Raw genomic sequence first — 24,420 nt, 5'->3', positions numbered from 1 at the left:
GAATCCCCGTTTGCTTCTGGCATAGCCCTGTGCTGATCCTAGAGACCCCAAAGGAGCCCATCTGGGGGCCTATTCAGGCTACAGAACAGGAGAGCCCATTTGCGCATTAGCAAGTGTTCCCTGAGGTGGCTGTGCTGGGAGAGGACAGGAGGAAGGACAGGGAGGACAAAGAGAAGGAGGTTCCATCAGAGGCAGCTCTGAGTCCGCAGAAAATCTGCTGCCTTACTGGGAGGCTGGGCAGAGAGACCTTCTGGGGGCCTCTGGGTCTGCACCCTGGCCCGGCCCACCTCCCACAGGCTGCAAGGGTACCTCCTGAACTTTGCTTCCCCAGTGCATTGGCACCTCCAGAATCCCTGTGGCTAGGCTCTGTGTGTGTGTGTGTGTGTGTGTGTGTGTGTGTGTGTGCGTGTGTGTGCGCGTGCGCGTGTGTATATGTGCATGTGTGTGTGCAGGTGAAGCATGCCCTTGACCCAAAAAGGCAGAGGCCTGGGCTAGAATCAGGACACAGCGAAGTATGTCAAGGCTTTGCACTCTGTGGCTCTGCAGCCTTAAGAAAAGATGGGCTTGGGGCTGAAGTGATAGCACAGTGGGTAAGGCATTTGCCTTGCATGCTGCCGACCCGGGTTTGATTCCCAGCATCCCGAATGGTTCCCTGAGCACCACCAGGAGGAATTCCTGAGTGTAGAACTAGGAGTAAACGCTGAGCACTGCCAGGTGTAACTCAAAAAGCAGAGAGAGAAAGAAAGAAAGAAAGAAAGAAAGAAAGAAAGAAAGAAAGAAGGAAAAGATAGACTTGGGGCCAGAGCAATATGGAAGGCATGGCTTGCATGGCTTGCATGGCTCCTGGCCAACCCAGGTTCGATTCCCAGCCTCCCATTTGGTTCCCCAAGCACTGTTAGGAGTGATCCTTGTGTGCAGAGCCAGGAGTAAGCCTTGAGCACTGCTTAGTGTAGAAAAGAAAAAAAAAATAAAGAAAAAAAAAGAAAAGAAAAGATGAAATTATGCAGTGGCTGCAGCTTGGATGGAACTGGAGAGTACCAAGTTAAGCAAAGTAAGTCAGAGGTGGGGCCAGAGAGATAGTCCAGTGTGTAAGCCTCTTGCCTTGGACTCAGCCCACCCAGGTTCAATCTCCAGCACCACCAGGAGTGATTCCGGAGCACAGAGCCAGGACTAAGCCCTGAGCATAGCTGGGTGTGGCCAAATCCCAAATCACACAGTCAAACAAAACACACACACACACACACACCCCAAAAAAGTGGGGAGAAAGACAAACACCAAATGCCTTTACTCATCTGTGGCATATAAAGAAACAAGACGAGGGTGTGACAATATCAGATGGTGGCAGACCTGGGCCCTGGATTCTGGAAGTGAAATGCCAGTTGGGACAGGGGTGATGTTGAGGTGGATTGGAGGTGACATAAAGACAATGGTCAAGAGTCTTGGACTGTTTTGCTGTATAGAGTGAGGTGACTGTATATCAAAGCTATATAAGCCAACACTACTTTGGGCCAGAGTGATAGTATAGCGGGTAGGGCGTTTGCCTTGCACACAGCCGACCCGGGTTCAATCCCTGGTATCCCATATGGTCCTCCAAGCACTGCCGGGAGTAACTCCAGAGTGCAGAGCCAGGAGTAACCCCTGGACATCAATGGGTGTGACCCAAAAAGAAAAAAAAATCAACACTATTTTAAGTACGTGTCCGAAGCAATAATAATAATTAGGGAAGGGGGGATTGGGCCTCACTTGGTGATGTTCAGGTCTGGTGATGTTCAGGGTTCAGGGTTCACTCCTGGAGGGACTCAGGGACAAATCCTGTGATGATCCCAGGATGATAGAGAGTAGGTACAACCAACTCTCACCGGTCAACAAATCCACAGGCATTTGTTGACTGGTCCAAAGGGACATGTTGGAAATTCAGACTCAGGCTCCCTGTGCTACAGCTCTTATCTCCATAAAATAAACGAGGACCCCAAAGGGGGGTGGTCAGAGATGACCAAGGAAGCTTCTCCTAAAGGGTGATCTAAGCATCCCTCAAAGTCTGCAGATTGCTAATACTGACCTGGGGCTGTGAGTCGGCCCTGCAGTGCCCAGGCTGGGGGGACAGACCTCAGGGCAGATATCCGGCCACCCACCCCTGTCCCCACCAGGTCTGCAGGAAGAAATCCATCCTGAGTGCAGAGACTGACCACAGTGCCCACCCCCTCACCCCCTCCCCAGGTATCCCCTAACCATCACCACTCTCATGGGACCATAACCTCCTGCACCCCCAGGACCCCCCTAATCACTCCACTCCCTCATGTCTCCCTCAGGGCCTTATCTCTCCCTCTCTACTACAGACTGTTCCTGGGACCCCGCAGACTGGGCTGGAAGATGTTTCTCCCACAGTTCAGAGTTAAGTCGAGTTCCCTGCACCTGGGGGCCCTGGGAGCCACTTAGCTAGAGGATGAGCTGGACCTTTGCCCCGGTTGCTGGGGGTCCAGACCCCCATGACCTGGGGCCACATTAGTCAGTGATAAGAGGGACTTTCCAGCCCCTTTTATCCTGTTTACAATACACGGGTCTCCTGGACAGACCCTGCCCCCATCTTGCTCCCGGCTGTTGTGGCTACGGAGACAATTTGCTGATAGGCTCTGACCAGAGCAGCTTCCTGAGGACCTATCCTCTGGGCCCTCTGCATCCCCTCCATCTGGTGGGTCCTGGAAGGAGCCCAGGGGCTTGTTTTTCTCAGCCCTCTGCATTCAGAGGTGTCATTCTTCCTGCCTGCTTTGCTTTTAGCTGAGGAGCTGGGGGACCATCCCCACCTACCTCTCAAGGCATTGAGATGGTTTCTCTGGCTTTGGGGGTGGGTGGAACGTAATGGAGGTTTGGTCACAGTTCCCAGCAGAATCTTTGGGTGTCTTGCTCAGCTGTGTCTAGGCCCACTTCTGATGGAAAAGGCAAAAAAAAAAAAAGACAAGGCTCTTGAGGGCCACCCCATGCTCCCCTTTCCCGCCACGATCTCTGTTGCCTTGGGCACATTCTTTCCCAAATCCACCAGGAGGGGACACGAGGTTTCCTTGTGCCACATGGTGAGAGCAGAGGAAGGACAGTTCCCTAGAGGTGCTGACTCAGAAGAACAGCTCCGCAGTCAGGGGCAGAAGACTCTGATGCTGAACTCACGTTTGGTTTGTGGAGGTTCCTGTTTTGACCCCTAGCATCACAGGGACCCCCAATCAGTCCTGGGAGTGACCTCCAGGATTGAGACCTCAACTCTCAGAAACAAAGAGTGTTTCTACCAATGCAGCCAGAATGGGTGGGAGTTAGGCCTGAAGAGAGGGAAAGATGCTTGAGGCACAGGGGTCAGAGAGACAGCAGAGCGGGAAGGGGGTTGCCTTGCATGCAGCCCATCCAGGTTCGATCCCCGACATCCCAAATGGTTCCCTGAGCTTGTGTGAAGTAATTCAGGACCACACACTCGTAACCCTTGAGCATCATCAGGTGATGAAAAACCTAAAAACTATATATATTTGAGGCACAGGCTTCCCTGTGTGCAAAGACCCCTCATGAACAGAGCTGCAAGTCCTTGCATGGTTGGAGAGGAAGCTGGGGACATGAGCAGGGAGGGCACCTGCTGCCCAGGGAGGAGGGCACTGCCTGCCCATTCCTGTCTGTGCTCTGTGGGCACCAGAGAGCTCTCAAAGGGCACCACATCTGCCCAATACAGAATTTCTGACTTAGAAATGTCTTCGGGGCAGCACTGCAGAGCCCGCTTGGAGAGTGGGCCATGGCTGGAGAATAATGAGGACCTTCCAATGGGCTCTTGCAGTCTAGTAGGGGAAGCAAAGAGAGAGAGTTGGTCCCAGTACAGGAAAGAGGTGCTTGGAAGATACTTCATTGCACATGGATAGGACCACATTCTGTTTTTTTTTTGTTTTGTTTTTTGCTTTTCTGGGTCATATCCAGCGATGCTCAGGGGTTCCTCCTGGCTCTGCACTCAGGAATTTCTCCTGGCGGTGCTTGGGGGACCATATGGGATGCCGGGGATCGAACCCAGGTCAGCCATATGCAAGGCAAATAAAAGCCCTACCTGCTGTACTATCTCTCCAACCCCAGGACTACATTCTGAACAGGGTCTCCTCTCATGCTGAAGCCCAGAAACAGACTTTCCCACAGGAAGGCAGTATCAGGAAGGAGTAAAGCATGTGTGGCACCACAGATACCATATAACAAGCACCAATGGGCATTAGGACAGATGGAGGGAAAAGTGCTATACAGATCTGTGGCCTCAGGGACTGGTGAGCCAAGTCGCTAACTGATAAGCATTGCTTTTCTTTCTCATGGTAGCCAGAAATAGGACATCGGACCATAAAGAACACAAGGAGACTGTTCTTGGACCTGGACAGGAAGCAATGGTGACTGGATATGGCAAGGAACTTTTGCATTAGAAAGCAAATGTGTAAGCACCGTTCTCTGCCAGGGATTTCCAACTCTGCCAAGAAGACATCATCATTTCTTCTAGGGGGCCAGGAATTCAGTCACTGTTGTCATGATTGGGCTGTGTCCCTGCTGGGGCTCACACATTTGGCTAAAGTGGCCCTAGGAGTTGCACATCTCTGTTTATCTGATCTGTGATGCTCACACCCATTCTGGTTGTGCTCACCAGGACTTGCTATGGTGCTCAGACACAGGTGCTCGCCGGGGGCCCCCTAGCTTCTGTGCTCACCCATCTTTAGTCATTGTCCTTGTCTGGGTTCATACCCTTTTCATTTGTGATATAATTGGGGAGGGGAGGCAATTCAGCAGTGCTCTGGGGTGACTCCCCATAGTGCTGGAGGACCATGCTAAGTATCAGGGACCAAATCTGGGGCTCCTGCGTGGGAAGCATGTTTTGAGGGGCTTTGAGTCACCCCTGAACATATAATTTTCAGTCACTCTGCTTGGGTCCATAAAACATACTGGCCTTCACATGGCAGCAGCGGAGACAGGCCAGTCCTTCCTGTCTCCCCTGCCCGCTTGAGGTCCTGGCTGTCATGTCCATGAACTGCCTCCAGGCACCATCTCAGTGCATTAACGACCTTGATCCAGAGACTCACAAATGAAACTCAAAGTGGATTAGCTCCCTTAGAGATGTCTCTGGACCCCAATCATTTACGATTTTAGAATTTCAGAAGTGTGCAACCGTTTTTGCAGCTGTGCACTCTCATGATATTCATAATAAGCAATAGAAAATAGAAAATAAATTACCTAGCATCTGCCCCTGGCAGGTAGTCTTGGTGGTGGGAAGGTGTAATGGTGGTGGTGTTAAAACATTGAATGTTTTAATTAATAAATTAATGTGAACAACCTTATGAAAATAAAATTTAAAAAAAGTACTGGCCTTACAAACCTTACAGAAGGTCGTCTGTTTAGATAAAGGAATTAGTGATAAAACACATATTTCTCTAGCCTCTCACCAAAGAAGTACCAATGAAACTCTTTCCTCTGATTTCCCTCTCATTTAACCATGATGCCCATGGCCGGCAGCCTGTTGTCTGCCCAAAAGGCGGATCTCCCATGGTGGAAGATGCTGACTCTCAGGTTAAAATTTTCCCTCGGCTTCAAATCACCCAGAAAATGAATTGCCTTCACCTGTGACCAGTCTGTCTTTCTTGTTTTGCCCTTTGTCTGTTGGCCAGAATGTTCTAGTAACATGAAACCATCTCTAGTTCCCTCACACCATGCCTCAGGTCTTGCTTTTGCCTTTTCCTCCTTCTGGGATGCTTTTCCTACCAGGCTTATTTGGATCAGGCATCATCGCTTCTTTTAAGCCTTCAGGAGTTAGGCCCAGACAAGGCTGTGATCCTTCTGTTAACTCATAGTTCCTAACAATCTCTTTCCCACACACTTTCTAATTAGGTGTCAATATTTCCCTACCAACACTGGTAGGGAAAAAACTTCCTCAAGCAGACTTCCTTAAAGCAAGCAAATTTTGAAAAATCTTCTGTGGCAAACTGATGTCTTAGTCATCTTTTTTTTTTTTTTAACCCCCAACCCTTCCGTGAATTGTGTCTGATCCATAGTATGAGCTCAGTGAGTATACGGAGGATGATTCACGGAGCGAGACTGAGTCTACTGGACTCCGGAGAGCCTAGAAAGCAGTTCCAGTACAGCAGAGGAGGGCAGGTCCATAGACAATGGCCGTGAGGATCACTGTCCAACAGGATTAGCTAACAATAAAAAAAATGAATGGGAAAGGAGTCTAAAGAGTAGCAAGATGGAAATGCAAAGTTTCTTCTTCTGAAGAGAAGTTCTAAGCACATAGAAGACTCTGGGCTTCCATTCCTTTATCTAGTTTGACCACCTCTCAGGAAGCCTTGAGGCCAGAGAACAAGATACATGTATGATTATTTAAAAAAAATAAAATTAAAAAAATTCAATGCAGGATTGAAGAGACAGTACAGGAGGTAAAGCACTTGCCTTGCATGAGGCTGATCCTGGCTTGTTCTCTAGCACTGTGTATGTTTACCTGAGCACTGTCAGGGGTCACTCTGAGTAGAGCCAGGAGTGATCCCTGAACGCTGCCAGGTACAATTCACCTCCATAAATACTGTCACTGTCTTCCCATTGTTCATTGATTTGCTCAAGTGGGCCCAGTAACGTCTCCATTGTGACACATCACTGTGTTTGGCACATCGAATACATCATAGGTAGCTTGCCAGGCATTGCCGTGTGGGTGAGATACTCTCGGTAGCTTGCCGGGCTCTCTGAGAGGGGCGGACGAATCAAACCTGGGTCGGCCAAGTTGGCCGCGTGCAAGGCAAACGCCCTACCCACTGTGCTATCACTCCATGAATTAAATTTTCATTTAACCTCTGCTGATTGCCAATTACTGACAGAAAAAAATCAAACTATTATATTATGAACATTATTTTATTAATAGCACCGTATCACCACTAATTTATTTTTTCCGGGTTTGATTCCTTCGCCCCTCTCGGAGAGTCCGGCAAGCTACAGAGAGTATCCCGCTCACACGGCAGAGCTTGGCAAGCTCCCCGTGGTGTAGTCAATATGCCAAAAATAGTAACAACAGGTCTCACAATAGAGACGTTACTGGTGCATGCTTGAGCAAATCGATGAACAATGGGAGGACAGTGCTACAGTGCTATTTTTTAAATTAATTTACGCATTATGAGATCTCCCATGATATAGCTATATCTTTCCTTCTAATAGTTACCTGAGTGCCCTAAACCCAGTCACAGGAAATCCATGATCCTTCTGCAGTTGTTTAAGAGATGTTCTTAACTCCTGGACCCTTCTCTTCACTTGTTAAGAGAAGGCCACTTTGGTAAATGTAAACATTTATAGGATGGCAAGTGCGAGCAAGACTTCGGGTTGGAGCTATAGTCCCGTAGGTAAGGCACTTGCCTTGATTGTGTGGCACACCCAGTGTTCAATTCCCAGCACCCCGGGCATCACCAGGAGTGATTCCCGAGGGCAGAGCAACGAGTGAGCCCTGAGCACAGCCCCTCCCCCCAAAAGGTCATTAAAGCTTTGTACAGTTTTGAAGACACTAATTATATGCCATTCAGTCGCTGGGCACGCCTTGTTGTTTTCCAGAGAGAGGTGCTTCGTATCATTTGTAGCCCTGATGCCACCCAACACTAGGGGAGATGAAAGATTTGGCGGTCGTCTTAATCCTTCCCTCAGTATCAGTGCCTGGGAGTAGCAGGTGCTTGCTAATAACTATTTGAATAAATGGAAAAATGATGTGAGGGAAAGAAAGTGCATGGGCGGACAGTCTCCCGAGACACAAAACTGGGTGGGATCTAGGATACAGGAAAATAAAAGCATCATTTATCTGGCATATCACACACTTGTCGAGGGAAGAGGTGTGTCTCCTCCCTGGGGAGGAGCCGAAGATAAGCCTGGGAGGATGGAAAGTCGTCAAGTCTCCGTGCAGAAAGGCTCCAGCGTCTCAACCTTTCAACTCAGGGAGGAGGACAGTAAGGGGCAGACCCTTGTCCTGCACGCGGCCGACCCTCATTCGAGCTCTGGCACCCCGGAGGGTTCCGCCCCTCCCCGCACCGCTAGGAGTGATCCCTGAACGCAGAGCCAGCAGGAAGCCCCGAGCATCGCCGGGTGTGGCCCAAACGCCTCCAAGAAAAGGAAAAACCCGTCAAAAACAAGCTAACCCCCAGGGTTAGCTCCCACATCGACTCCTGGACCCCCATCCTACCACCACCGCCGCCGCCGCCAAGCCCAGCTCAATTCAATCTCTCTGCACTTTCCGTCTTGTAAATATCCGTGCACACGTCTTGTTTCTTTTTCCTAGACCAAGGGTCTCCTGGGGAGAAGGAAGAAGTCGCGTTCCCCCAGCCCCAACCTCCCTGGGCACCAAAGTGATCACTCAATCAGTGGGGGGTTCGCTGGACAAACAAGTGGGGAGCTGGCCTCAGCGTAAGCGGGAATGCGGCTTCGACAGCCCCAGGGTCAGCTACGAGGCAGCAGCAGTGCGCGGGCCTGCAGAGCCGCGCAGGGGGTACCCGCGCAGGTGCGTCCGCGCAGCCCGGCTCCGAGGACCTCGAGTCCCTCGCCCCCGCGCCTGCCCGTCCCCGTGCCTGCCCGACTGCGGAAGACCGCGCCCGGCCAGCACCGCACCCGCCAGTCAGCCCGCCACCTGGGGACCCGGCCCCGAGCACGCGGGCCCGGCCGCCCCCTCCCCTCCGCGCGCGACGAGACCCGCACCGGGTAAGGCGCGCGCGCGGGCAGCCACGGCCGCGGGCCTCGGGCGCCGGAAACCGGAAGCTGGGCGCCGGAAACAGGAAGTCAGGCGCCGGAAGCCGGAAGCTGGCGGTGAGGACGTGGTCGGCGGCGGCGGAGTCCCGAGCCGGACGCGGTTCGGCCGGCGATATGGAGCCGCTGTACCAGCAGACGCTCAAGTGAGGGCCGGCTCAGAGCACGGGCGGGGGCGAGGCCAGGCCGGGGCCGGGGCCGGGCTCAACTGGCCCCCCGGAACGCCGGCCAACCGCGGCGCTGCTAGGGGGCATCTGGGAATGGCTCAAAGACCCGGGTCCGCGGCCGTCTGAGGGTCCGGCCTAGTGGTTCGCGGGGACGCTGGACTTTCGGGGCCGTCACTGCCCGCTGGGCAGAGCCAGTGAATGCGAGAATCGCACCTGTCGGTCATGGCACTTAGTCCAGTACCCGCCGGCGACGTTCCCGGCAGGGGAGAGCCACGGCCCCCGCTCCTCGTGCATTGTTTGGTGGCAGAGACAGGCGTCGTCGGAGGGCCAGGGGGTGCGTCCAGGGTCGGGTCCCCCTCGCCGCGGGCCGCCCCTTCCTGGGGCAGAGCCCACCGCCCCCGCCGAGCCGGTAGCTGCTGCTTCTGAACCCCGGCTGGTGCTCCCACCCATTCTCCAAGCTCCCGCGGGCCGCACGGGGACCCAGCGGGGGGCCTTTGCTGTCGGGCGGCGGGTCAGCCTGGACTGGCTGGAGTCGAGTTGGGGACAGGCGCTTGCACCCCGGCCCCCAGAGGGGTCTGCGTTTTTGCAGCTTGCCGAGATAGGTGGTTGAGTGTGGTAATAGAAGCCACCACCATTCTATCTGGTAAAGGAGGGACATGGTCACATCCAGGTGACCCCCGTCCCCATACACACACACTGTGGTTCCAGATCCGTGCTCAGAATGGGCGATGCTGGAGGAATTGGGGGCGTGCATGCGTTCTGGGATCCGACCCCAAAGTTGCCTTGCACGTGCTAGACACGGGTTCTACCAGTTGAGCCGAGGCTTGGGGGGTAAAATATGCATAAGATATAAAAGTTAGCTCTTTAGGGCCGGAGCGTTGGTACAGAGGTTCGTCCACCTTGCATATAGTGGAGCTTGCATACAGTGGCCCCTGGTTCAAGTCCCTGACACCTTTATATGGTCTCTGGTGATGTAGCCAGGAATAACCCCCTAAGCACAGTGTGGTGTGGCCCCGAAACATAATAACATAGTGAAAGTTATTTTTAAGTCATTGCCATGATTTGATCTGTCATTTAAACACCTAATCGCTCCTAAGAGTATCATTCTCAGAAGTGGTGTGTATTTCCAGTGTGTGTAACCAGCACCACTGTCCACTTCCAGAACCTTCCCATTACTTCAAGCAGAAACTCAAGTGGCCATTAAGCAGCATTTACACCTACCCCCCACGCCCCGCCCTCCCTCCCAAGCCCTGAGACTGTCTGTTCTCTTTCTGTCTCTGGATTTGCCTGTTATAGATCCAGCACTAGTGGGTGATACAGTGCTTGTCCTTTTTTTGTCTGACTATTCAGTGCGTTTTTGGTGTCCTTGTGGAGCACACGGGCACCACATCTTGTTATCCCTTCACATGTGTGTGGACACCTGGTGTTTCCCAGTCTTGGAGAGCATGACTTGCTGCTGTGAACAATGGTGCAGATATGTTTGATTCCCGGGTTTGGTTTTTTGAGTATACACCAAAACCTTCCCTCAACTTTCAGTCTGATGTTGCAGGTTTATTCTGTTAGAAACGGTTCAAATCACATTCTCAGGCCCTGGTAATGAAGTCAGAGGGAATCCCCCTGCCCCCATGAATTCTCAACAATACTTTGGAGCTTGAAGCATAGAAGGGGGTGCTTTAGCTCTTTCATCTTGGGGTTTAGGGTTTCTTCTTTATTTTATGATGAGGTGTTTGCTTTGGGTGAAAATACAGAGCCAACGTTGCAGTGGGATTACAATGAGAGGATGGGGTAGGAGTTGGGAGGGGTCCTTGGGACACTGGTGAAGGACCATGGGTTCTTGTGATGGGTGTGGCGTTGGAATGATGTGTGCATGAAAAGCGTGGTTAACAGTATTCTAAATTCTGGTACTGTAATAAAAGGGTGTTTTTGTTTGTTTGTTTGTTTTTAATATATAAAATGGCAGGTTGCCCTGACACAAGGCCTCTCTCCTCTACACAAAAATTCTAGGCAGGAACTTATAAATTAAACTTGAAGTCAGTTGGAAAAAGAATGGAACAGAAAGTGCTGAGCCAGGAGTGACTCCTGAGCACGGAGTGGAGTAACCCTCAGGCTCACCCACAATCGGACCTGCTGAAGGGAGCAGCTGTTAGGGGCGGACCCTGCACAGTAGCCCAGGGGGAGGAGGGTTTGCCTGTACAGTCCCAATTATTCCCAGAGTCTTGGTACCTCTGAAGGCTCACAGGTCTGGGACAGTTTTCTGTGAGCTCAGACCTGGAGGGCTGCTGAATCCCTGGGGTCCCAAACAGATTTGTGGCATGTGGATGAACTAGTTTCCTCTGCCCGGCTGGAGACCCTTGATAGAAATGAATGGGTGTTGCAGAGAGCAAACTGCTCGCAGGTCTGCCCTGCTGACCTCTGCCCCACACTGTCCTGGGACCAGATAGCCCTGCCCACAAGCAGCTGCTGGGACGCAGGGTCCCCTCCCACACTGCAGGGGGCGGGCAGGGAGTGGGAGTCCTGGGCCTACCTTTCTCTGCCTGCTGCTTGTCAAGCTCCTTGGCGCCAGGGGCCAGTGTTGAAAAGGTGGAGTCCAGGGAGCATCAACACGGAACACGTGCAGTCGTGGAAATCACAGGGATTGTAGCTGAATGGATGTAGCAGTCAAGTATGGATTCTACTGGGACTTGGAACCCAGCATGTGGTTATCTTTTGGCATGTCTCTGAAAGTGCATTGGAATCAGATCATCTTTTAATTTTTTTATTAATGTTTTTATTTAGATCAATTATTTATTTGTTTATTGGCTTTTTGCGTCACACCAGGCAATGCCCATGGGTTACTCCTGGCTCTGCACTCAGGAATTATTCCTGGAGGTGGTGGGGGCCATATGGGGTGCCGGGATGGAACCCAGGTCGGCCGCATGTCAGGCAAACACCCTACCCGTTGTACTATTGCTCCAGGCCTAGATCAACTCTTTAAAATGAGAGCTCCTGAATAGTCTAAACACTAACTTAAAAAAAAAAAAGAATGAATGAGATCTTTTAACTCACAGGACACTAGAATGAACTCCCCCCCCCCTTTTTGGGTCACACCCAGCAATGCACAGGGGTTACCCCTGGCTCATGCACTCAGGAATTACTCCTGGTGATGCTCAGGGGACCATATGGATGCTGGGAATTGAACACGGGTTGGCTGCGTGCAAGGCAAACGCCCTACCTGCTGTGCTCTCTCCAGCCCCTAGAATGAACTTTATGGGAGAGAATACACAGAAAATAGCTTTTATTGGGGGCTGGGATTCCCAGTGGTTATAAAGACAGCCACATTTGTTCCCTTTGTGACCCAGCATTGATCCAGAGCCCTGAATCTTCTTGTCCCCAGAGATTTCGATTCAGCTGGTATAGAACCCAGGAATTTCTGCTTCTTTGGTTAGGGAGTGTTTGTTAATTTTGGTTGTTAGTATCTCTGTTTTACATAAAGTCTTTTACAGGAACTAAGGCACCCAAAAGTTGAGGGACTTGTTCAGTGTCTCAGTACAGTGGAACTAGAAATTCAGCTCACTTCCCGCTTCTGGGTGGTGGGAAGGTGGTGTGGAGGATCGAGGGTCTCACACACGCAGGGCAAGTGCAGTGCTGCTGGGCACTATCCCAGCCCCTCAACTTACACTCTCCTCTGCACTCCCCCTCCTCTCTTCCTCTCCTTCCCCTTTCCTACCTCCTTTCTCTCTTCTCTCCTCTCCCCTCCTCCTTCCCCATTTCATTTCATTTCTTTTCTTGCCGATTACACTCAGCTCTCACACACAAAAGGTATGTACTTTCCCACCTGAGCCATGTCCCTGGCCTCTCAGCCTAGATCCTTTAACCCCAGAACCCTGCTTCCTGGTGACATATGGAGTGGGTGTAGATGCTGGGGAGCAGCACTGCTTAGGTTTTATTTCTTTATTTTGGGGGCTTAAAAAAAAACAGTTCAGGGCCAAAGCTATAGTACAGTGGGTAGGGCATTTGCCTTGTAAGTGGCCGACCTGGGTTCAACCCCCGGCATCCTATATGGTCCCCCAAGCACTGCCAGGAATAATTTCTGAGTGTAGAGCCAGGAGTAACTCCTGAGCATCACTGGGTGGCCCAAAAAGCAAATACAACAACAACAAAAATCAGTTCAGTTCTATATAATTCCTTTTAGGGCTCAAGAACGAGCACTCAGGTTAAGGTGCTCTCCCGAGGACCCTGGTCTGAATCCCCCACACCAGTATGGTTCCCTGGGCACCACTAGTGGTCACTCCTGGGCATGGAGAGCTGTGTCTCCTCCCCCCCACCCCCCAATAAGTAATCAGATGGGTAAAATTCCTCCTAGATCTCTTGATCGTTTATTTTTTAAATTATTTTGGTTTTGGGGCCACACTCAGTGATCTCAGGGGTTACTCCTGACTCTGCCCTCAGGAATCACTCTTGGGGGTGCCTGGGGGACCATATGGGATGCCGGGGTTTGAACCTGGGTCAGCTGCATTCAAGCAAGCACCCTCCCCTTGCTTCAGGCCCTCTTGATCTTTTGAAGTAAAATAGCATCGGGGATCTTGCTTAGCTGCAGCTGGGTCTCTGGCTAGCTTCTGAGCCCCCGCCGGACCCCACGGACCAAGCGCGTCCACGCCCGCCCAGCCTCGCCAGTTCACCTGTTCCGTATTGGCTTCAGTGTGCTGTCTGAATTCCCGGTTCAGTTTAAAACAGATTTTTTCCACTTGGCATGTAGAAGTTCCCACCGTGCCTTTCATTCTTGCTTTGTTGTTTTGCATTTATTTCCTCTCAGGCATGAAATGAAGAGATTGGAATCACTTTTTTTGATTATACCTTTTCTAGTTCATTCGGAGCAAACAAGAGAGTGTTTGGGAAGAATCAGTAATGTTTACCTGAAGTTCCCCTGGAGCGTCTTAAAATTGATCCTTTGTAGCTTAGAAAATAATGGGAGCCAGCTGGGAAGCTGAGAGGGCTGTGTGGATATTGGCGTCCCCCAGCCTTGGAGAGTTTCGGGATTAAGCCAGCTTCCCCCCTCCTCAGGTCAGGGAGATCCTTTCTTTAGAAAGAAACCTCAGGACCGTCCTTGTGGCCTGGTTTGTGTCCCCCTCGGTCTCCTCCTTCTCTCCCTTCTACCCCTCTCCCTTCCCATTTTCTAGAAGACGCCTCTCAGGGCCCCTGGAGAATGGGGGCTCTGCCTTTGCTTCTGGCCTCGTGGGCTGTGGGCGCTGTTCAGAGGCCATAGCCAAGCCTTGAAAGAGCTCAGAGGTGGACTGAAAGTAACCTGGGGCTGCTGCCGGCACTGGAGAACACCCTCGGGTGGTGGTTTGATTCTGAACTCCTTCCCTCTCCCGGGGCAGGGGTCACTGTGTGGGATGTGCATGGTGTCACGGCAGGGGGGTATGCACAGTGGGATGTGCATGGTTGGGGGCGTGGGGTGTGCACAGTGGGTCAGTGGGGAATGAGATGCTCACAGAGGGAGCATGGAATGCGTGCAGCGGGGTGTAAGATGCTCACAGTGGGGATGTGAGAGGCGCACAGTGGGGGTTGTGGGATGCACACAGTTGGGGGTGGGGTGCACACAGTGGAGGGGGGTGTGGGATGTTCATAGTGGGTCACGCTGTGGGGTGCGCACAGTGGGGGGTATGGAATACTCCCAGTGGGGGTGTGGGATGTCCATGGTGGGTCACGGTGTGGGGTGCGCACAGTGGGGGGTATGGGATGTGCCTGGCGTGTGGCGCCCGAGCTTCTCTCTAAGAACCAGCAGCTTCTTCCCTGTGGCTCAGCTGTAGAGGGAACCTGAAGCTGCAGGAGAAGGATGGTGGGTGGGGAGCTGTTGGCGGGGGATGCTGCTGGGAAGGCGCCTGTGGGTGCCGAGCCCTGGGGAGACTCCTGAGAGTGCACAGGACCTGTTGCCTGACACCGTGCCAGAGGTCAGGGGCTGTGTGGCCTTGGGCTCTTACCCTGATTGCTAGAAGTCAGTGTTTACCAAACAAGATGCTTATCTTCCGGGTCCCCTCTAATTACCCAGCCTCCCTCTCCCCGTGCCTATCTGTCGGCTGATCCACGGGCACGTCGGCACCGCACAGCCGCTGTGAATATCATTTCCTTCACCTTTTCCTTTACCCACTGGACTTGCTCCCTCGGCTGCGCCCAGCCCTTTCATTGCCCGGCCTGTGCTTCCTGTTTGCTGACATCAGCGTTGGGATTCCCGTTGTCCCCAGTGACATCCCTGATTGTGTGCTGTTTCTCCCGCCCTTTGACTCTCCGACTCTCCGTGGACTGCCACGGTGCTCCGCACACGGGGTCAAAGAACATCCCGGCACATGGGTTGGGCTGGGGCTCGCCATGCCGCCCTGGGCAAAGACGGCCACCACTATTCTCACCGGGGTACCGACCTTGCCGAGCTTGTCTCAGAGGTGGCAGGCACGCCGCAGGCACCCCCTTGGTATCATTCACGGGGGGCGGGGGGGGGGATCAGCACCTCTGGAGCCCTGTGAGTTGTAGGCCTGAGGTACCGTTTAGTTCTGTAGGAACAAGCCTGGCCATTGGGAAGAAGGGTCTCTCGGAGTGCTCGACTCTTCCTGCCACATTCATCTCCCTCTCCCTTTGCCAGGCAGATCCTCGAGATCCAGTCCAGCATGGGGCGCCTGGAAACGGCCGACAAGCAGTCTGTGCACCGTGAGTGATTGGCTGTGGACACGGGCCCTGACGGGCGCCGAGGGACTGGGCTTCCGGCCTGCGTCTCTGCCTTCGGGAATGATGTTGTTAGAGTGGGCAGAAAACACCCCCCGGCCCCCACCCCTGCACAGCAAAGTCCTTGATTTCCCTGATTGTGGGAATCCCCGCGTCCCCCTGCCTTTACCCCTCCACTTGGCCTGGTGTGGCAGCACACTCTTTCCTCTGTCTAATTAGGCCCTAGAGGAACGGACTCGGTGTAAAACTCAGATTTGTGTGGGAGTGGGGGCATGGTTCTCCGCCCCGGCTCCATCAGGCGCCAGCTGGGCGTAGCCCCTGGACACCTCTGGATGTAGCCCTCCCCAAACCAGGAAAACTTGGACTCTCTCTTCTACTCACCCTGGCCGGACCCCTTTCTCCTGCCTGCACCCCTCTCCTTGGCTCTGTGCTCGGACTCGCTCTCCTGGAAACTGTTGCTGGAGGCCTCCTGCGCCACCTGCTTGCTTTCCCAGCAGTCTTCACGTTCACTGATTAGTAGCGGGGGTTTAGCCAAAGGGGTATGGAAATTAGCTGTGGTCACCGTCACTCTCTCTCTCCTTGACCTCTTTCCTGGCCCTTATTCTAGTGATACTTGTTCTGTTTTGGGGACTCTGGCACAAGCCCCCCTACCTGGTCCCTCGGGAAGCCCTGCAGGAACTCTTCGTCTTCATCATCATTATCATCAGTATTATTTACATTATTGAAATTTACATTATTTACATATTTACGTCATGAGGTGAATCTTAAAGAGATTCTGTATTGGGGACTGGAGCGATACTGCAGCGGGTAGGATGTTTGCCTTGCATGCAGCAGACCTGGGTTCGATTCCTAGTATGCCATATGGTCCCCTGAGCACCACCAGGAGTAATTAATTCCTGAGCCAGGAGTAACACCTGTGCATCGCCGGGTATGACCCAAAAAGAAAAAAAAAACAGAGATTTTATATCCAGGGATACTGTATTTGGGGTCAGGGGGCAGATTAATAGTTCCATGACACAAGTGTGGACTTCGCGTGCGGGAGGCCCAGGACTGACTCTGGCATGGTATGGTCTCCCGGCACCACCAGGATTTAGCATCTCAGGACTGCTGGGTGTGACCCCAACACAAAAATCAATTTTGTGGGCAATCTTACTCTTCAAAGGCAGAAAAGTTTTATAGATTTACCTTCCGCTTTTAATATCTTATTATTCTTCTGGTTTTGGTTTGGGGGCTACAGCTGGCAATGCGCAGGGCGCAGGGCTCACTCCTGATGGGGCTCGGGGGACCATATGGGATGCTGAGGGTAGAACCTGGGTCGGCCGTGTGCAAGGCAGTACAGTCTCTTCTGTAAAGCTCCCTACTTTTAATACTCCTGAGGGGGCTCCCCAAGCAGTTCTCAGACCACTCCCAGTGGTACCTGACCTGGATGTGTGGGCCTGACGCTTGGGCCTCACAGTGATCGTGTCAGACCCTAATCAAGTGCACACACTCTAGCTTTGAGCTGTCTCCTGGTTCTCCTTCAGATTCTTAAAAAATTGATATTCAGGCCAGGCAGTACAGGGGTTAAGGCACTGCCTTGCATGTGACTGACCTAGATTTGATTCCTGGCAGCACCTGGTCCCTTCCCATGGGTGGGTGTAGCCCTGCCTGTGGAGTTGGGTAATCCCTGGCACAGTAGGGCATTGAAATCGCAACAGTTCCCACAACCCCCCTTCTCAGGTCTTTCATGTTGCTTGAACCTCTGTCCTGCCGGCCCTCCCCCCCCCCCCCAGGCCTTGGAGCGCTGCTTCAGAGACCCACTCCGTGTTTTTTGCATTACCAGCTAGATACAAGAATATATTTGAAACATGATTTACAGCATCCCTTGGGGGGTTTTGCATGAATTTTCCGCCCCCACTGTTCTTTAGTTTGTGTATTTTTCTCCTTTTGAAATAAATGTTTTTGGATTTCTTAAAAATGGCAGGGAGGGGCTGAAGTGATAGCACAGCGGGTAAGGCGTTTGCCTTGCACGCAGCCGACCCGGGTTCGATTCCCAGCATCCCATATAGTCCCCTGAACACCGCCAAGAGTAATTCCTGAGTGCATGAGCCAGGAGAAACCCCTGTGCATCGCCGGGTGTGACCCCAAAAAGCAGAAAAAAACAAAAAAAAAAATGGCGGGGAAAAAAGATACATTTGATTCATCATTCTGAATTAAGTTTGTTGTGTCTTTTCCAGCGATTTCTTTCTCTCTTTTTTCTCTTTTGTGCAGTTGTGGAAAATGAAATCCAGGCAAATATAGACCAGATATTCGATCATCTCGAGCGTCTGGAGATTTTTTCCAGCAAGGAACCTCCGAACAAAAGACAGAAAGCCAAACTGTAAGTGCTCAAGTCCCTGACCTGCCAAGTAGGCTCTTCTCACAAGGCTGGCCGGGGTGTGCTCTGAAAAGCTGCACAAAGACCCTGCAGAGAGACAGTGGGGTTCACGGGGTCGGAGGCTTCAAGTGCTATGACCTCTGACCTCACCAGTGTGTCCCCTCCAGATCTCGCCCCCTGTACAGCTCCAGTGCCGCCGTAAACCCAATGCTGGGAGAGAGTTTAACTCGGCCCCGGGCATGGGTTGACATGAAGTCTTGCTCTTTATTCCTTTAATTTGTGTATTTTTATTGGAACACAGACCCAGTGCTTCCCCTCCCTTCCCCTCCATGAAATTAAAATGACACCTCGGCACCACCCCAGTCCCCACTCCACAGAAAATGTTCTGAACCGTTTGGATCCTTCGCTCCAAAGATGCCCCGCGGCTTCCTCCAGGAGCTCAGGCTAATCCACCAGAGGTCAGGAAGAGGTCACTGACCCTGCTTCCTGTCACCTGTTCCCTGTCATGCATCTGGGATCAGAGCAGCAGCCATCCCTGTCGTCGGGGCCGCCTCGCTGGGGCCCGGCTGGCTGCGGGAGGGAGCGAGCTCTGGGTCTGGGGAGCAGGAAGCCCCCGGAACTGAATCTCCCCCTCTCCCTGATTCAGCCGCGTGGACCAGCTAAAGTACGACACCCAGCACCTGCAGACCGCGCTGAGAAACTTCCAGCATCGGCGCTACACTCGGGAGCTGCAGGAGAGGCAGCGAGAGGAGCTTCTGTCGCGTACCTTCACCACCAACGTAAGTGGCCTCGTCCTTGGCACGCAGGGGGTTCTCTGTCCATAGCCCAGTGGCCTGAGGAGGAAGCAGTTAGATGAATGGGGAGGTGGCTGGGGCCACCCGGGCTGCTGCCTGCAGGAAGGGGGCAGGTTGCTCCCAGCAGAGGCAGCGATTAGAACGTGGGCTGTTTTTAAGTGAGGGCAGCTGAGCCCATGCGGGGTTCTAGCATCTGCATGCGTGAATGGCTTTTGCCCCGCATCTGAGCAGCAGTTTGGCGGGATTTGTTCCAGGAGCTTTGCTGTAGCTAGATTGCGTGACAGGGCACTGTGTGCAAGTGGCCCATTGGTTTGCGTGTTTGCTTGCTTCCAGAACCTTCCTGCCTTTACTCCCAGCAGGGTGATTCCTTACATCTCCCTAGAAAGCATACTGACCTAGGGCTGGAGCAATAGCACAGCAGGGAGGGCATTTGCCTTGCATGCGGCCGACCCATGTTCGATTCCCAGCATCCCATATGGTTGCCCAAGCACTGCCAGAAGTAATTCCTGAGTGCAGAGCCTGGAGTAACCCCTGTGCATTGCCTGGTGTGACCCCCAGAAAGCCAAAAAAAAAAAAAAATACGTACTGGCTATTTCCAAGTGCTATGTATGCCACCAAGTAGGTGGATCTGGGGTTTGGTTATTTTGTTTCTGTGATTTGTGTATGTGTATGTTTGTGGCCATAGCCAGCAGTGCTTGGGCCTCTCTAGCTGGGTGCTTAAGGAACCAGATAGTGCAGGGGTTAGACTGGGGCTCCGGCATGCAAAGTGAGCACCCCGACCCTTTGAGCTCTCAGCCCAGTTCTCGGTTTAGTGTCAGGACTTTTTTTTTTTTTTAAACGTGCAAGCATGCATGTGGGGGCCGGAGCCATAGTACAGCAGGTAGGGTGTTTTTCTTGCACATGGCTGACCTGGGTTTGATCCCTGGCGTCCCATAAGCTCCTCCAAGCACCACCAGAACTAATTCCTGAGTGCAGAGTCAGGAGGTAGACCCAAAAAGCAAAAACAAATTTAAAAAACCACCACCAACAAAAAAAAGCATGTGTTTCTGTATTTCCTTTTTTCTCTTCCTTCTGGCTTTGGGCCATACCTGCTGATGCCCAGCAACAATCTCCCCAGCTCACTCTTGGTTTTCTTAACAGCATTTCCTTTATTGTAAGAATTCAGTATAGAGCACATGCAACATGCAAAATAAGTATTGGTGAATGTTCGTGCTCTCTGGTGACGCTTTCCTTCCACAGCAGGCCTGAGGTAGCTTTAAGTTTATCTTCTTATCTGTTATCGTCATCTAGAGTTTATTTCCTTTTCTTTTGCGGGAGGCTGGCTCAGATCGCCTCAGGACCACTGCTGACAGCACTTTGCCCCATGGCCAGAGATCGCCATTCTGTGCTCGGTAACTGTAGGACATTTCATTTCTCCAAGAGCTAATGACCACTGGTCAGCCCCTTCCCAGGTGGGAGGGTAAGAAAGACCTGCATGAAAAGAAGCACTATCGCACTGTCGTCCCGTTGTTCGTCTGTTGTTCGTTGATTTGCTCGTGCAGGCACAAGTAATGTCTCCATTGTGAGACTTGTTGGCATATTGAATATACCACGGGGAGCTGGCCAGGCGCTGCCATGCAGGCAGGATACTCTGTAGCTTTCCAGGCTCTCCAAGAGGGACGGAGGAATTGAACCCGGGTCGGCCGCGTGTAAAGTGCAATCAATAAATGCCTGGGTTGCTAGCCTCAATAAAGGAACAGATGTCTCTTCATCGATTCATGGTTCAGACCCTGGAGTGCTGGACCCGCCAAGCATCAAATGTATGCAGAACCCCTTAAGACACTCAGAGCAGGGGCTGGGGCTGTGATGGGGGTGGTAGAAAGCCCTGGGTTTGAGCCCTACCCTGCTGGGCATGGCCCAAATAAGTAAATAAACACTGGAATCCAGCTTGTGTACAAAGTACAGTTTCTGTGAGTTGGGATTGTGAGCATGCATGAAAAATGATTCTTGGGATCAGACTGATAGTACAGCGGGGAGGGCGCTTGTCTTGCGTGCAGTCAACCCGGGTTCGGTCCCTGACATCCCATATGGAACTCCTGAGCCCCACCAGGAATGATTCCTGAGTGCAGAACCCGGAGTAAGTGCTGAGCATCGTCAGGTGTAGCCTAAAACCCCCCAAAAATAAAAGAAAATGAAAAGAAAAATGATTCTCAACTTGAGCAGGGAAGGAAAGGTGCCTTAACCTGTTGGTGGTGACTGAGGTGGTCCAAGGGCCCCACGTAGCAGGAGGGTCAGATTGTGCGGAGGCAGGAGAGGGACTAGCACAGCGGTCACTCAGGACTTGCTCCTGTGGCTTGTCCTCTCTCCCTGTGAAGCCACACTGGGGGCAGGGGGCGTTTCTACTGCCGGGCGAGTACAGGGGAAACCCTGTCCCTCACACTTCCTGCCCACTCTGTGCTGGACAAGTCATTTTCCTCCTCTCTGGGCTTGGGTTTCTGCATTTCCAACTGGGGTTCACAGAGTAGCTACTTCTCAAGGTTGGGTTGAGGATCAAGTGAGGTTGAGGTGCTGGGTACCACATTAAAGTCAGCCACTACTAGGCAAGCGTCCTAACCCCTGTCCTGCCATCCATCAGAATTCCTGTCTTCCACTTGTTCCTTCAGAGACTTGACTTAGCTTCCCAGGAGATGGGGGGCCCTGACCCCGCCCCATCCCCAGCACCTGCAGGCCTTCCGTGGACAGCAGTCTGTCCTCTCTGCAGCCAGCGAGCAGTCCAGATAGTGGCTGAATTAAGAACCACGCGAGGGGGAGGCCACAGATGGGACGTTTGGAGAGGACGTTCCTCACCTAGCAAGTGATGAAGGGAAGTGCTTTGGAGTGTCGCAGCCCTGACTGAGGGGAGCCCCTTCTGCCCCTTTGGGGACCAGATCCCTGCTTGGCTCGTTCTTGGCTGCTGGGGTCCTCCGATTCTTGTTCCATTGTCCCAGGCTCCTCCGGTGCGGCTGAGCCCGGAGACCGGGCAGCTGGAGGCTGCGGGGCGCCAGCCCGCAACGTTAATCAGGTGCCTGCTTTCTCCCACAGGACTCGGACACCACCATCCCCATGGACGAGTCTCTGCAGTTTAACTCCTCCCTCCAGAAAATCCACCACGGCATGGATGACCTCATTGGAGGCGGCCACAGTATTCTGGAGGGACTGAGGGCCCAGAGGCTGACCTTGAAGGTGGGGGCCCCTCTGCAGCAGTGAAGGCCCATTGAGACTGTGTGGTGACACAGCGGCCCCCCCCCCCCCAGGCTCGGCCCCCTCCCTGTGGCGCCCGGTGATGCACATCGGCCGACCCGCTCCCGCCGCCCGGGGGGTTTCCCGGGTTTGCTTGGGGCCTTGGGTAGCATCGCTCGCTGCCACTCACTGAACTTGTCAGGGAAATTCTGTTGTTGCGTCCGCTCTCAGGAGAAGGGGTGGACGTTGGCACCCCCAAGGTGCTTCCTGTAGGGCCCCCACCCTGAGCTGCCTGCCAGGGCATCCCTTTCTGAGGCTGCCCCCCTGTGCCTGGCTGTCGTGGCCTCTCAAGCCCCTCCATTGCGCTTTGCAGTCTGGGGTCCTCCGAGCAGCCCAACCCCATTGGCTGGGCCCCGGGAGTGGTGTTGCCAGAAACATTGCCCAGACTCTGATGTCAGCTGTGATGGTCAGCCTCAGCCCTTTTCCTGGCTCAGCCCGGATGGGCAGTGGGTGTGTGCGCTGCCCATTATCAGGGTGTGGCTCCCTGTGAACCCCGGGCTCCTGGCTGCCCATCAGTGAGAAACAGGCCCTCGGAAGCAGTTTTTATCTGCGTCTTTATTTAACCTACCAGACCTGCCAGCTTGGCTGGACTTTGGCACATTCCCGCCTCCTTCCATGGGGCAAGGCCATGCTCCCCTATGGTCCCCCTTCCCTGTGCTGACGCCCTGGAGCCCAGAGAACCAGCAGAGCCCCGTTAGGACCAGACTCACCCTGCCGATGACAGGCATGGAGCCTGGGCCCCCGAGGGTGCATTCTCCTCTGCTGACTGCCCAGGAGGGCCCAGAGGGTGGGGTTTTCGGGTTCAATGTTCCAGTTCCATTTCTCTGCACACCTGCCACTATCTCTCTGCTCGGTGATTGCCTCCATCCACCCCTGTGGGGGAAGTGTCTGCTTTAACCATGTGAATGATCTGGGGGCCTGTAATGATTAGGACCCTTTGGAAATGTCCAGTGGCTTCCAGGTGATGTTAGCAGCTTTTTGTTCGTCTGTGGAATGCGACGCCGCGACGCCGGGCGGTTCTCAGAGCTTCCTCCTGGCTGGGCTCTGGGGATCTTATGAGCTACCAGGTCTGCTGTGTGCAGGGCACGCCCCCATCTCGCTCTCCTGTCACTTCAGTGATAGTAGAGGCCTACATTTCTTTTTCAGTTTGTTGGGTTTTTGTTTCTGGGCCACGGCCGGCAGTGCTCAGGGACTTCTGGCGGGGCCCTGGGAACCACATGGGATGCCAGAGAAGGAACCCCGGCTGGCTGCGTGCCAGCCAGGCCCCCTGTGCTATGGCTCTGGCCCTGAATTTCATACAGTGACCACATCATCTGTGCCGTCCCACCAAACAGAACTCCTGCCGGGATCTAGTGTCCCTCTGCTGGGGGAAAGAGTGGCAGCAGGGGTGAAGTTTGCTGTTCCTGTCTGATCCGCTTCCCCCAAAGGTGTCTGCCCACTGGTGACCCTCGCGGGAGCTTGCAGGCTGCCATCTGTGCCATATCCCTCCTGCCGTGCCCTCCCGGGCTCCTGTGTGCCGCTGGCTCCAGCGTCAGGACATCTCCAGGGTCCTCGCTTCTGTGTTTAATTCCATAACTCGTCCCAAATGGAGTCTTCCAGGCTGCTAGAAAACCAGCTGCGCTTGGCCACACCCTTGTGCGCATGGGGACACCTGCCTGTGTTGGCCCGCCACCTGGCAGGAGAGTTTTCCATTCCCCCATGCTTTGCTCCGGTACCTTGCGCCGAAGCCACGGGATGATTCTGGCTCACGCTGCTCTACCAGGCTTGGGGCAAGACCTAGAGGCTGCGTGGGTACAGCCCTGTGCCATGATGACATCACATCCTGCCCCCCACCCCAGCTGATCTCCATTTTCCTTCCTCTCTGTCTGCCCCAGGGGACGCAGAAGAAGCTCCTGGACATCGCCAACATGCTGGGCCTGTCCAACACGGTGATGCGGCTCATTGAGAAGCGGGCCTACCAGGACAAGTACTTCATGATCGGGGGCATGCTGCTCACCTGCCTCATCATGTTCCTCGTGGTGCACTACCTGACCTGAGCCCGCCTGGCCTGTGCGGGCCACCTTCCCCGGGGTGCGGGGTGGGGTACAGGTCTGTGTGTGAGGGGAGGGGGGCGCCTGAAGCCGCCTTCCGAACTGTGTGACTGTCCCAAACCGGAGGCCACTCGGAAGTAATTGTGATCTGTAACCTCGGGGGGAAGTTTCCATCTCTGTTCTCTCCCATCTTGGAGGGGAAGCCCGCTCCTGGCTACTCGCCACCCCCCCTGCAGAATCCCCGTGGCCGTGCAGCAGGCGGAAGTGCCTCCCTCTTCCATGGAAGCAGCTGCCTGGAAGCAAGCAGGCATTGCCACTGTTGCTGACCAAGAAGGAAGACTTCCCACATTGCATTTTCGTGGACGTTGCTC

The 24,420-nt window shown here is 53.4% G+C and overlaps 1 protein-coding gene across 2 annotated transcripts; it reads left to right on the top strand.

The window, feature by feature from the left end:
- The first annotated feature begins 8,771 nt into the window (after positions 1–8,771).
- On the top strand, positions 8,772–24,083 carry GOSR2 (golgi SNAP receptor complex member 2). Of its 2 annotated transcripts, none has more exons than XM_056127602.1 (6): positions 8,772–8,897; positions 15,532–15,596; positions 17,862–17,970; positions 18,614–18,746; positions 21,822–21,962; positions 23,894–24,083. In XM_056127602.1, exons 1-6 carry the CDS (start codon positions 8,869–8,871, stop codon positions 24,053–24,055), a joined length of 639 nt encoding a protein of 212 aa, XP_055983577.1. In that variant the 5' UTR covers positions 8,772–8,868; the 3' UTR covers positions 24,056–24,083. The 2 variants fall into 2 exon arrangements, with proteins under 2 accessions (XP_055983577.1, XP_055983578.1); XM_056127603.1 differs by having other exon boundaries at positions 8,807–8,897; positions 15,536–15,596.
- The last annotated feature ends 337 nt before the right edge of the window (positions 24,084–24,420 follow it).

This window comes from Sorex fumeus, unplaced genomic scaffold (assembly GCF_029834395.1).
Source record: "Sorex fumeus unplaced genomic scaffold, SorFum_2.1 ptg000063l, whole genome shotgun sequence".
Lineage (NCBI taxonomy): Eukaryota > Metazoa > Chordata > Mammalia > Eulipotyphla > Soricidae > Sorex > Sorex fumeus.
Note: the sequence above shows the minus strand (reverse complement) of the source record. Positions and strands in the feature narration are given on the sequence as shown.

Coding starts and splice junctions, on each gene's coding strand:
- GOSR2 (XM_056127602.1), top strand. CDS start 8,869: ATGGAGCCGCTGTACCAGCAGACGCTCAA. Junction 18,747..21,821: donor CGCGTACCTTCACCACCAAC/GTAAGTGGCCTC, acceptor TTTCTCCCACAG/GACTCGGACACCACCATCCC. Junction 21,963..23,893: donor CCCAGAGGCTGACCTTGAAG/GTGGGGGCCCCT, acceptor TGTCTGCCCCAG/GGGACGCAGAAGAAGCTCCT.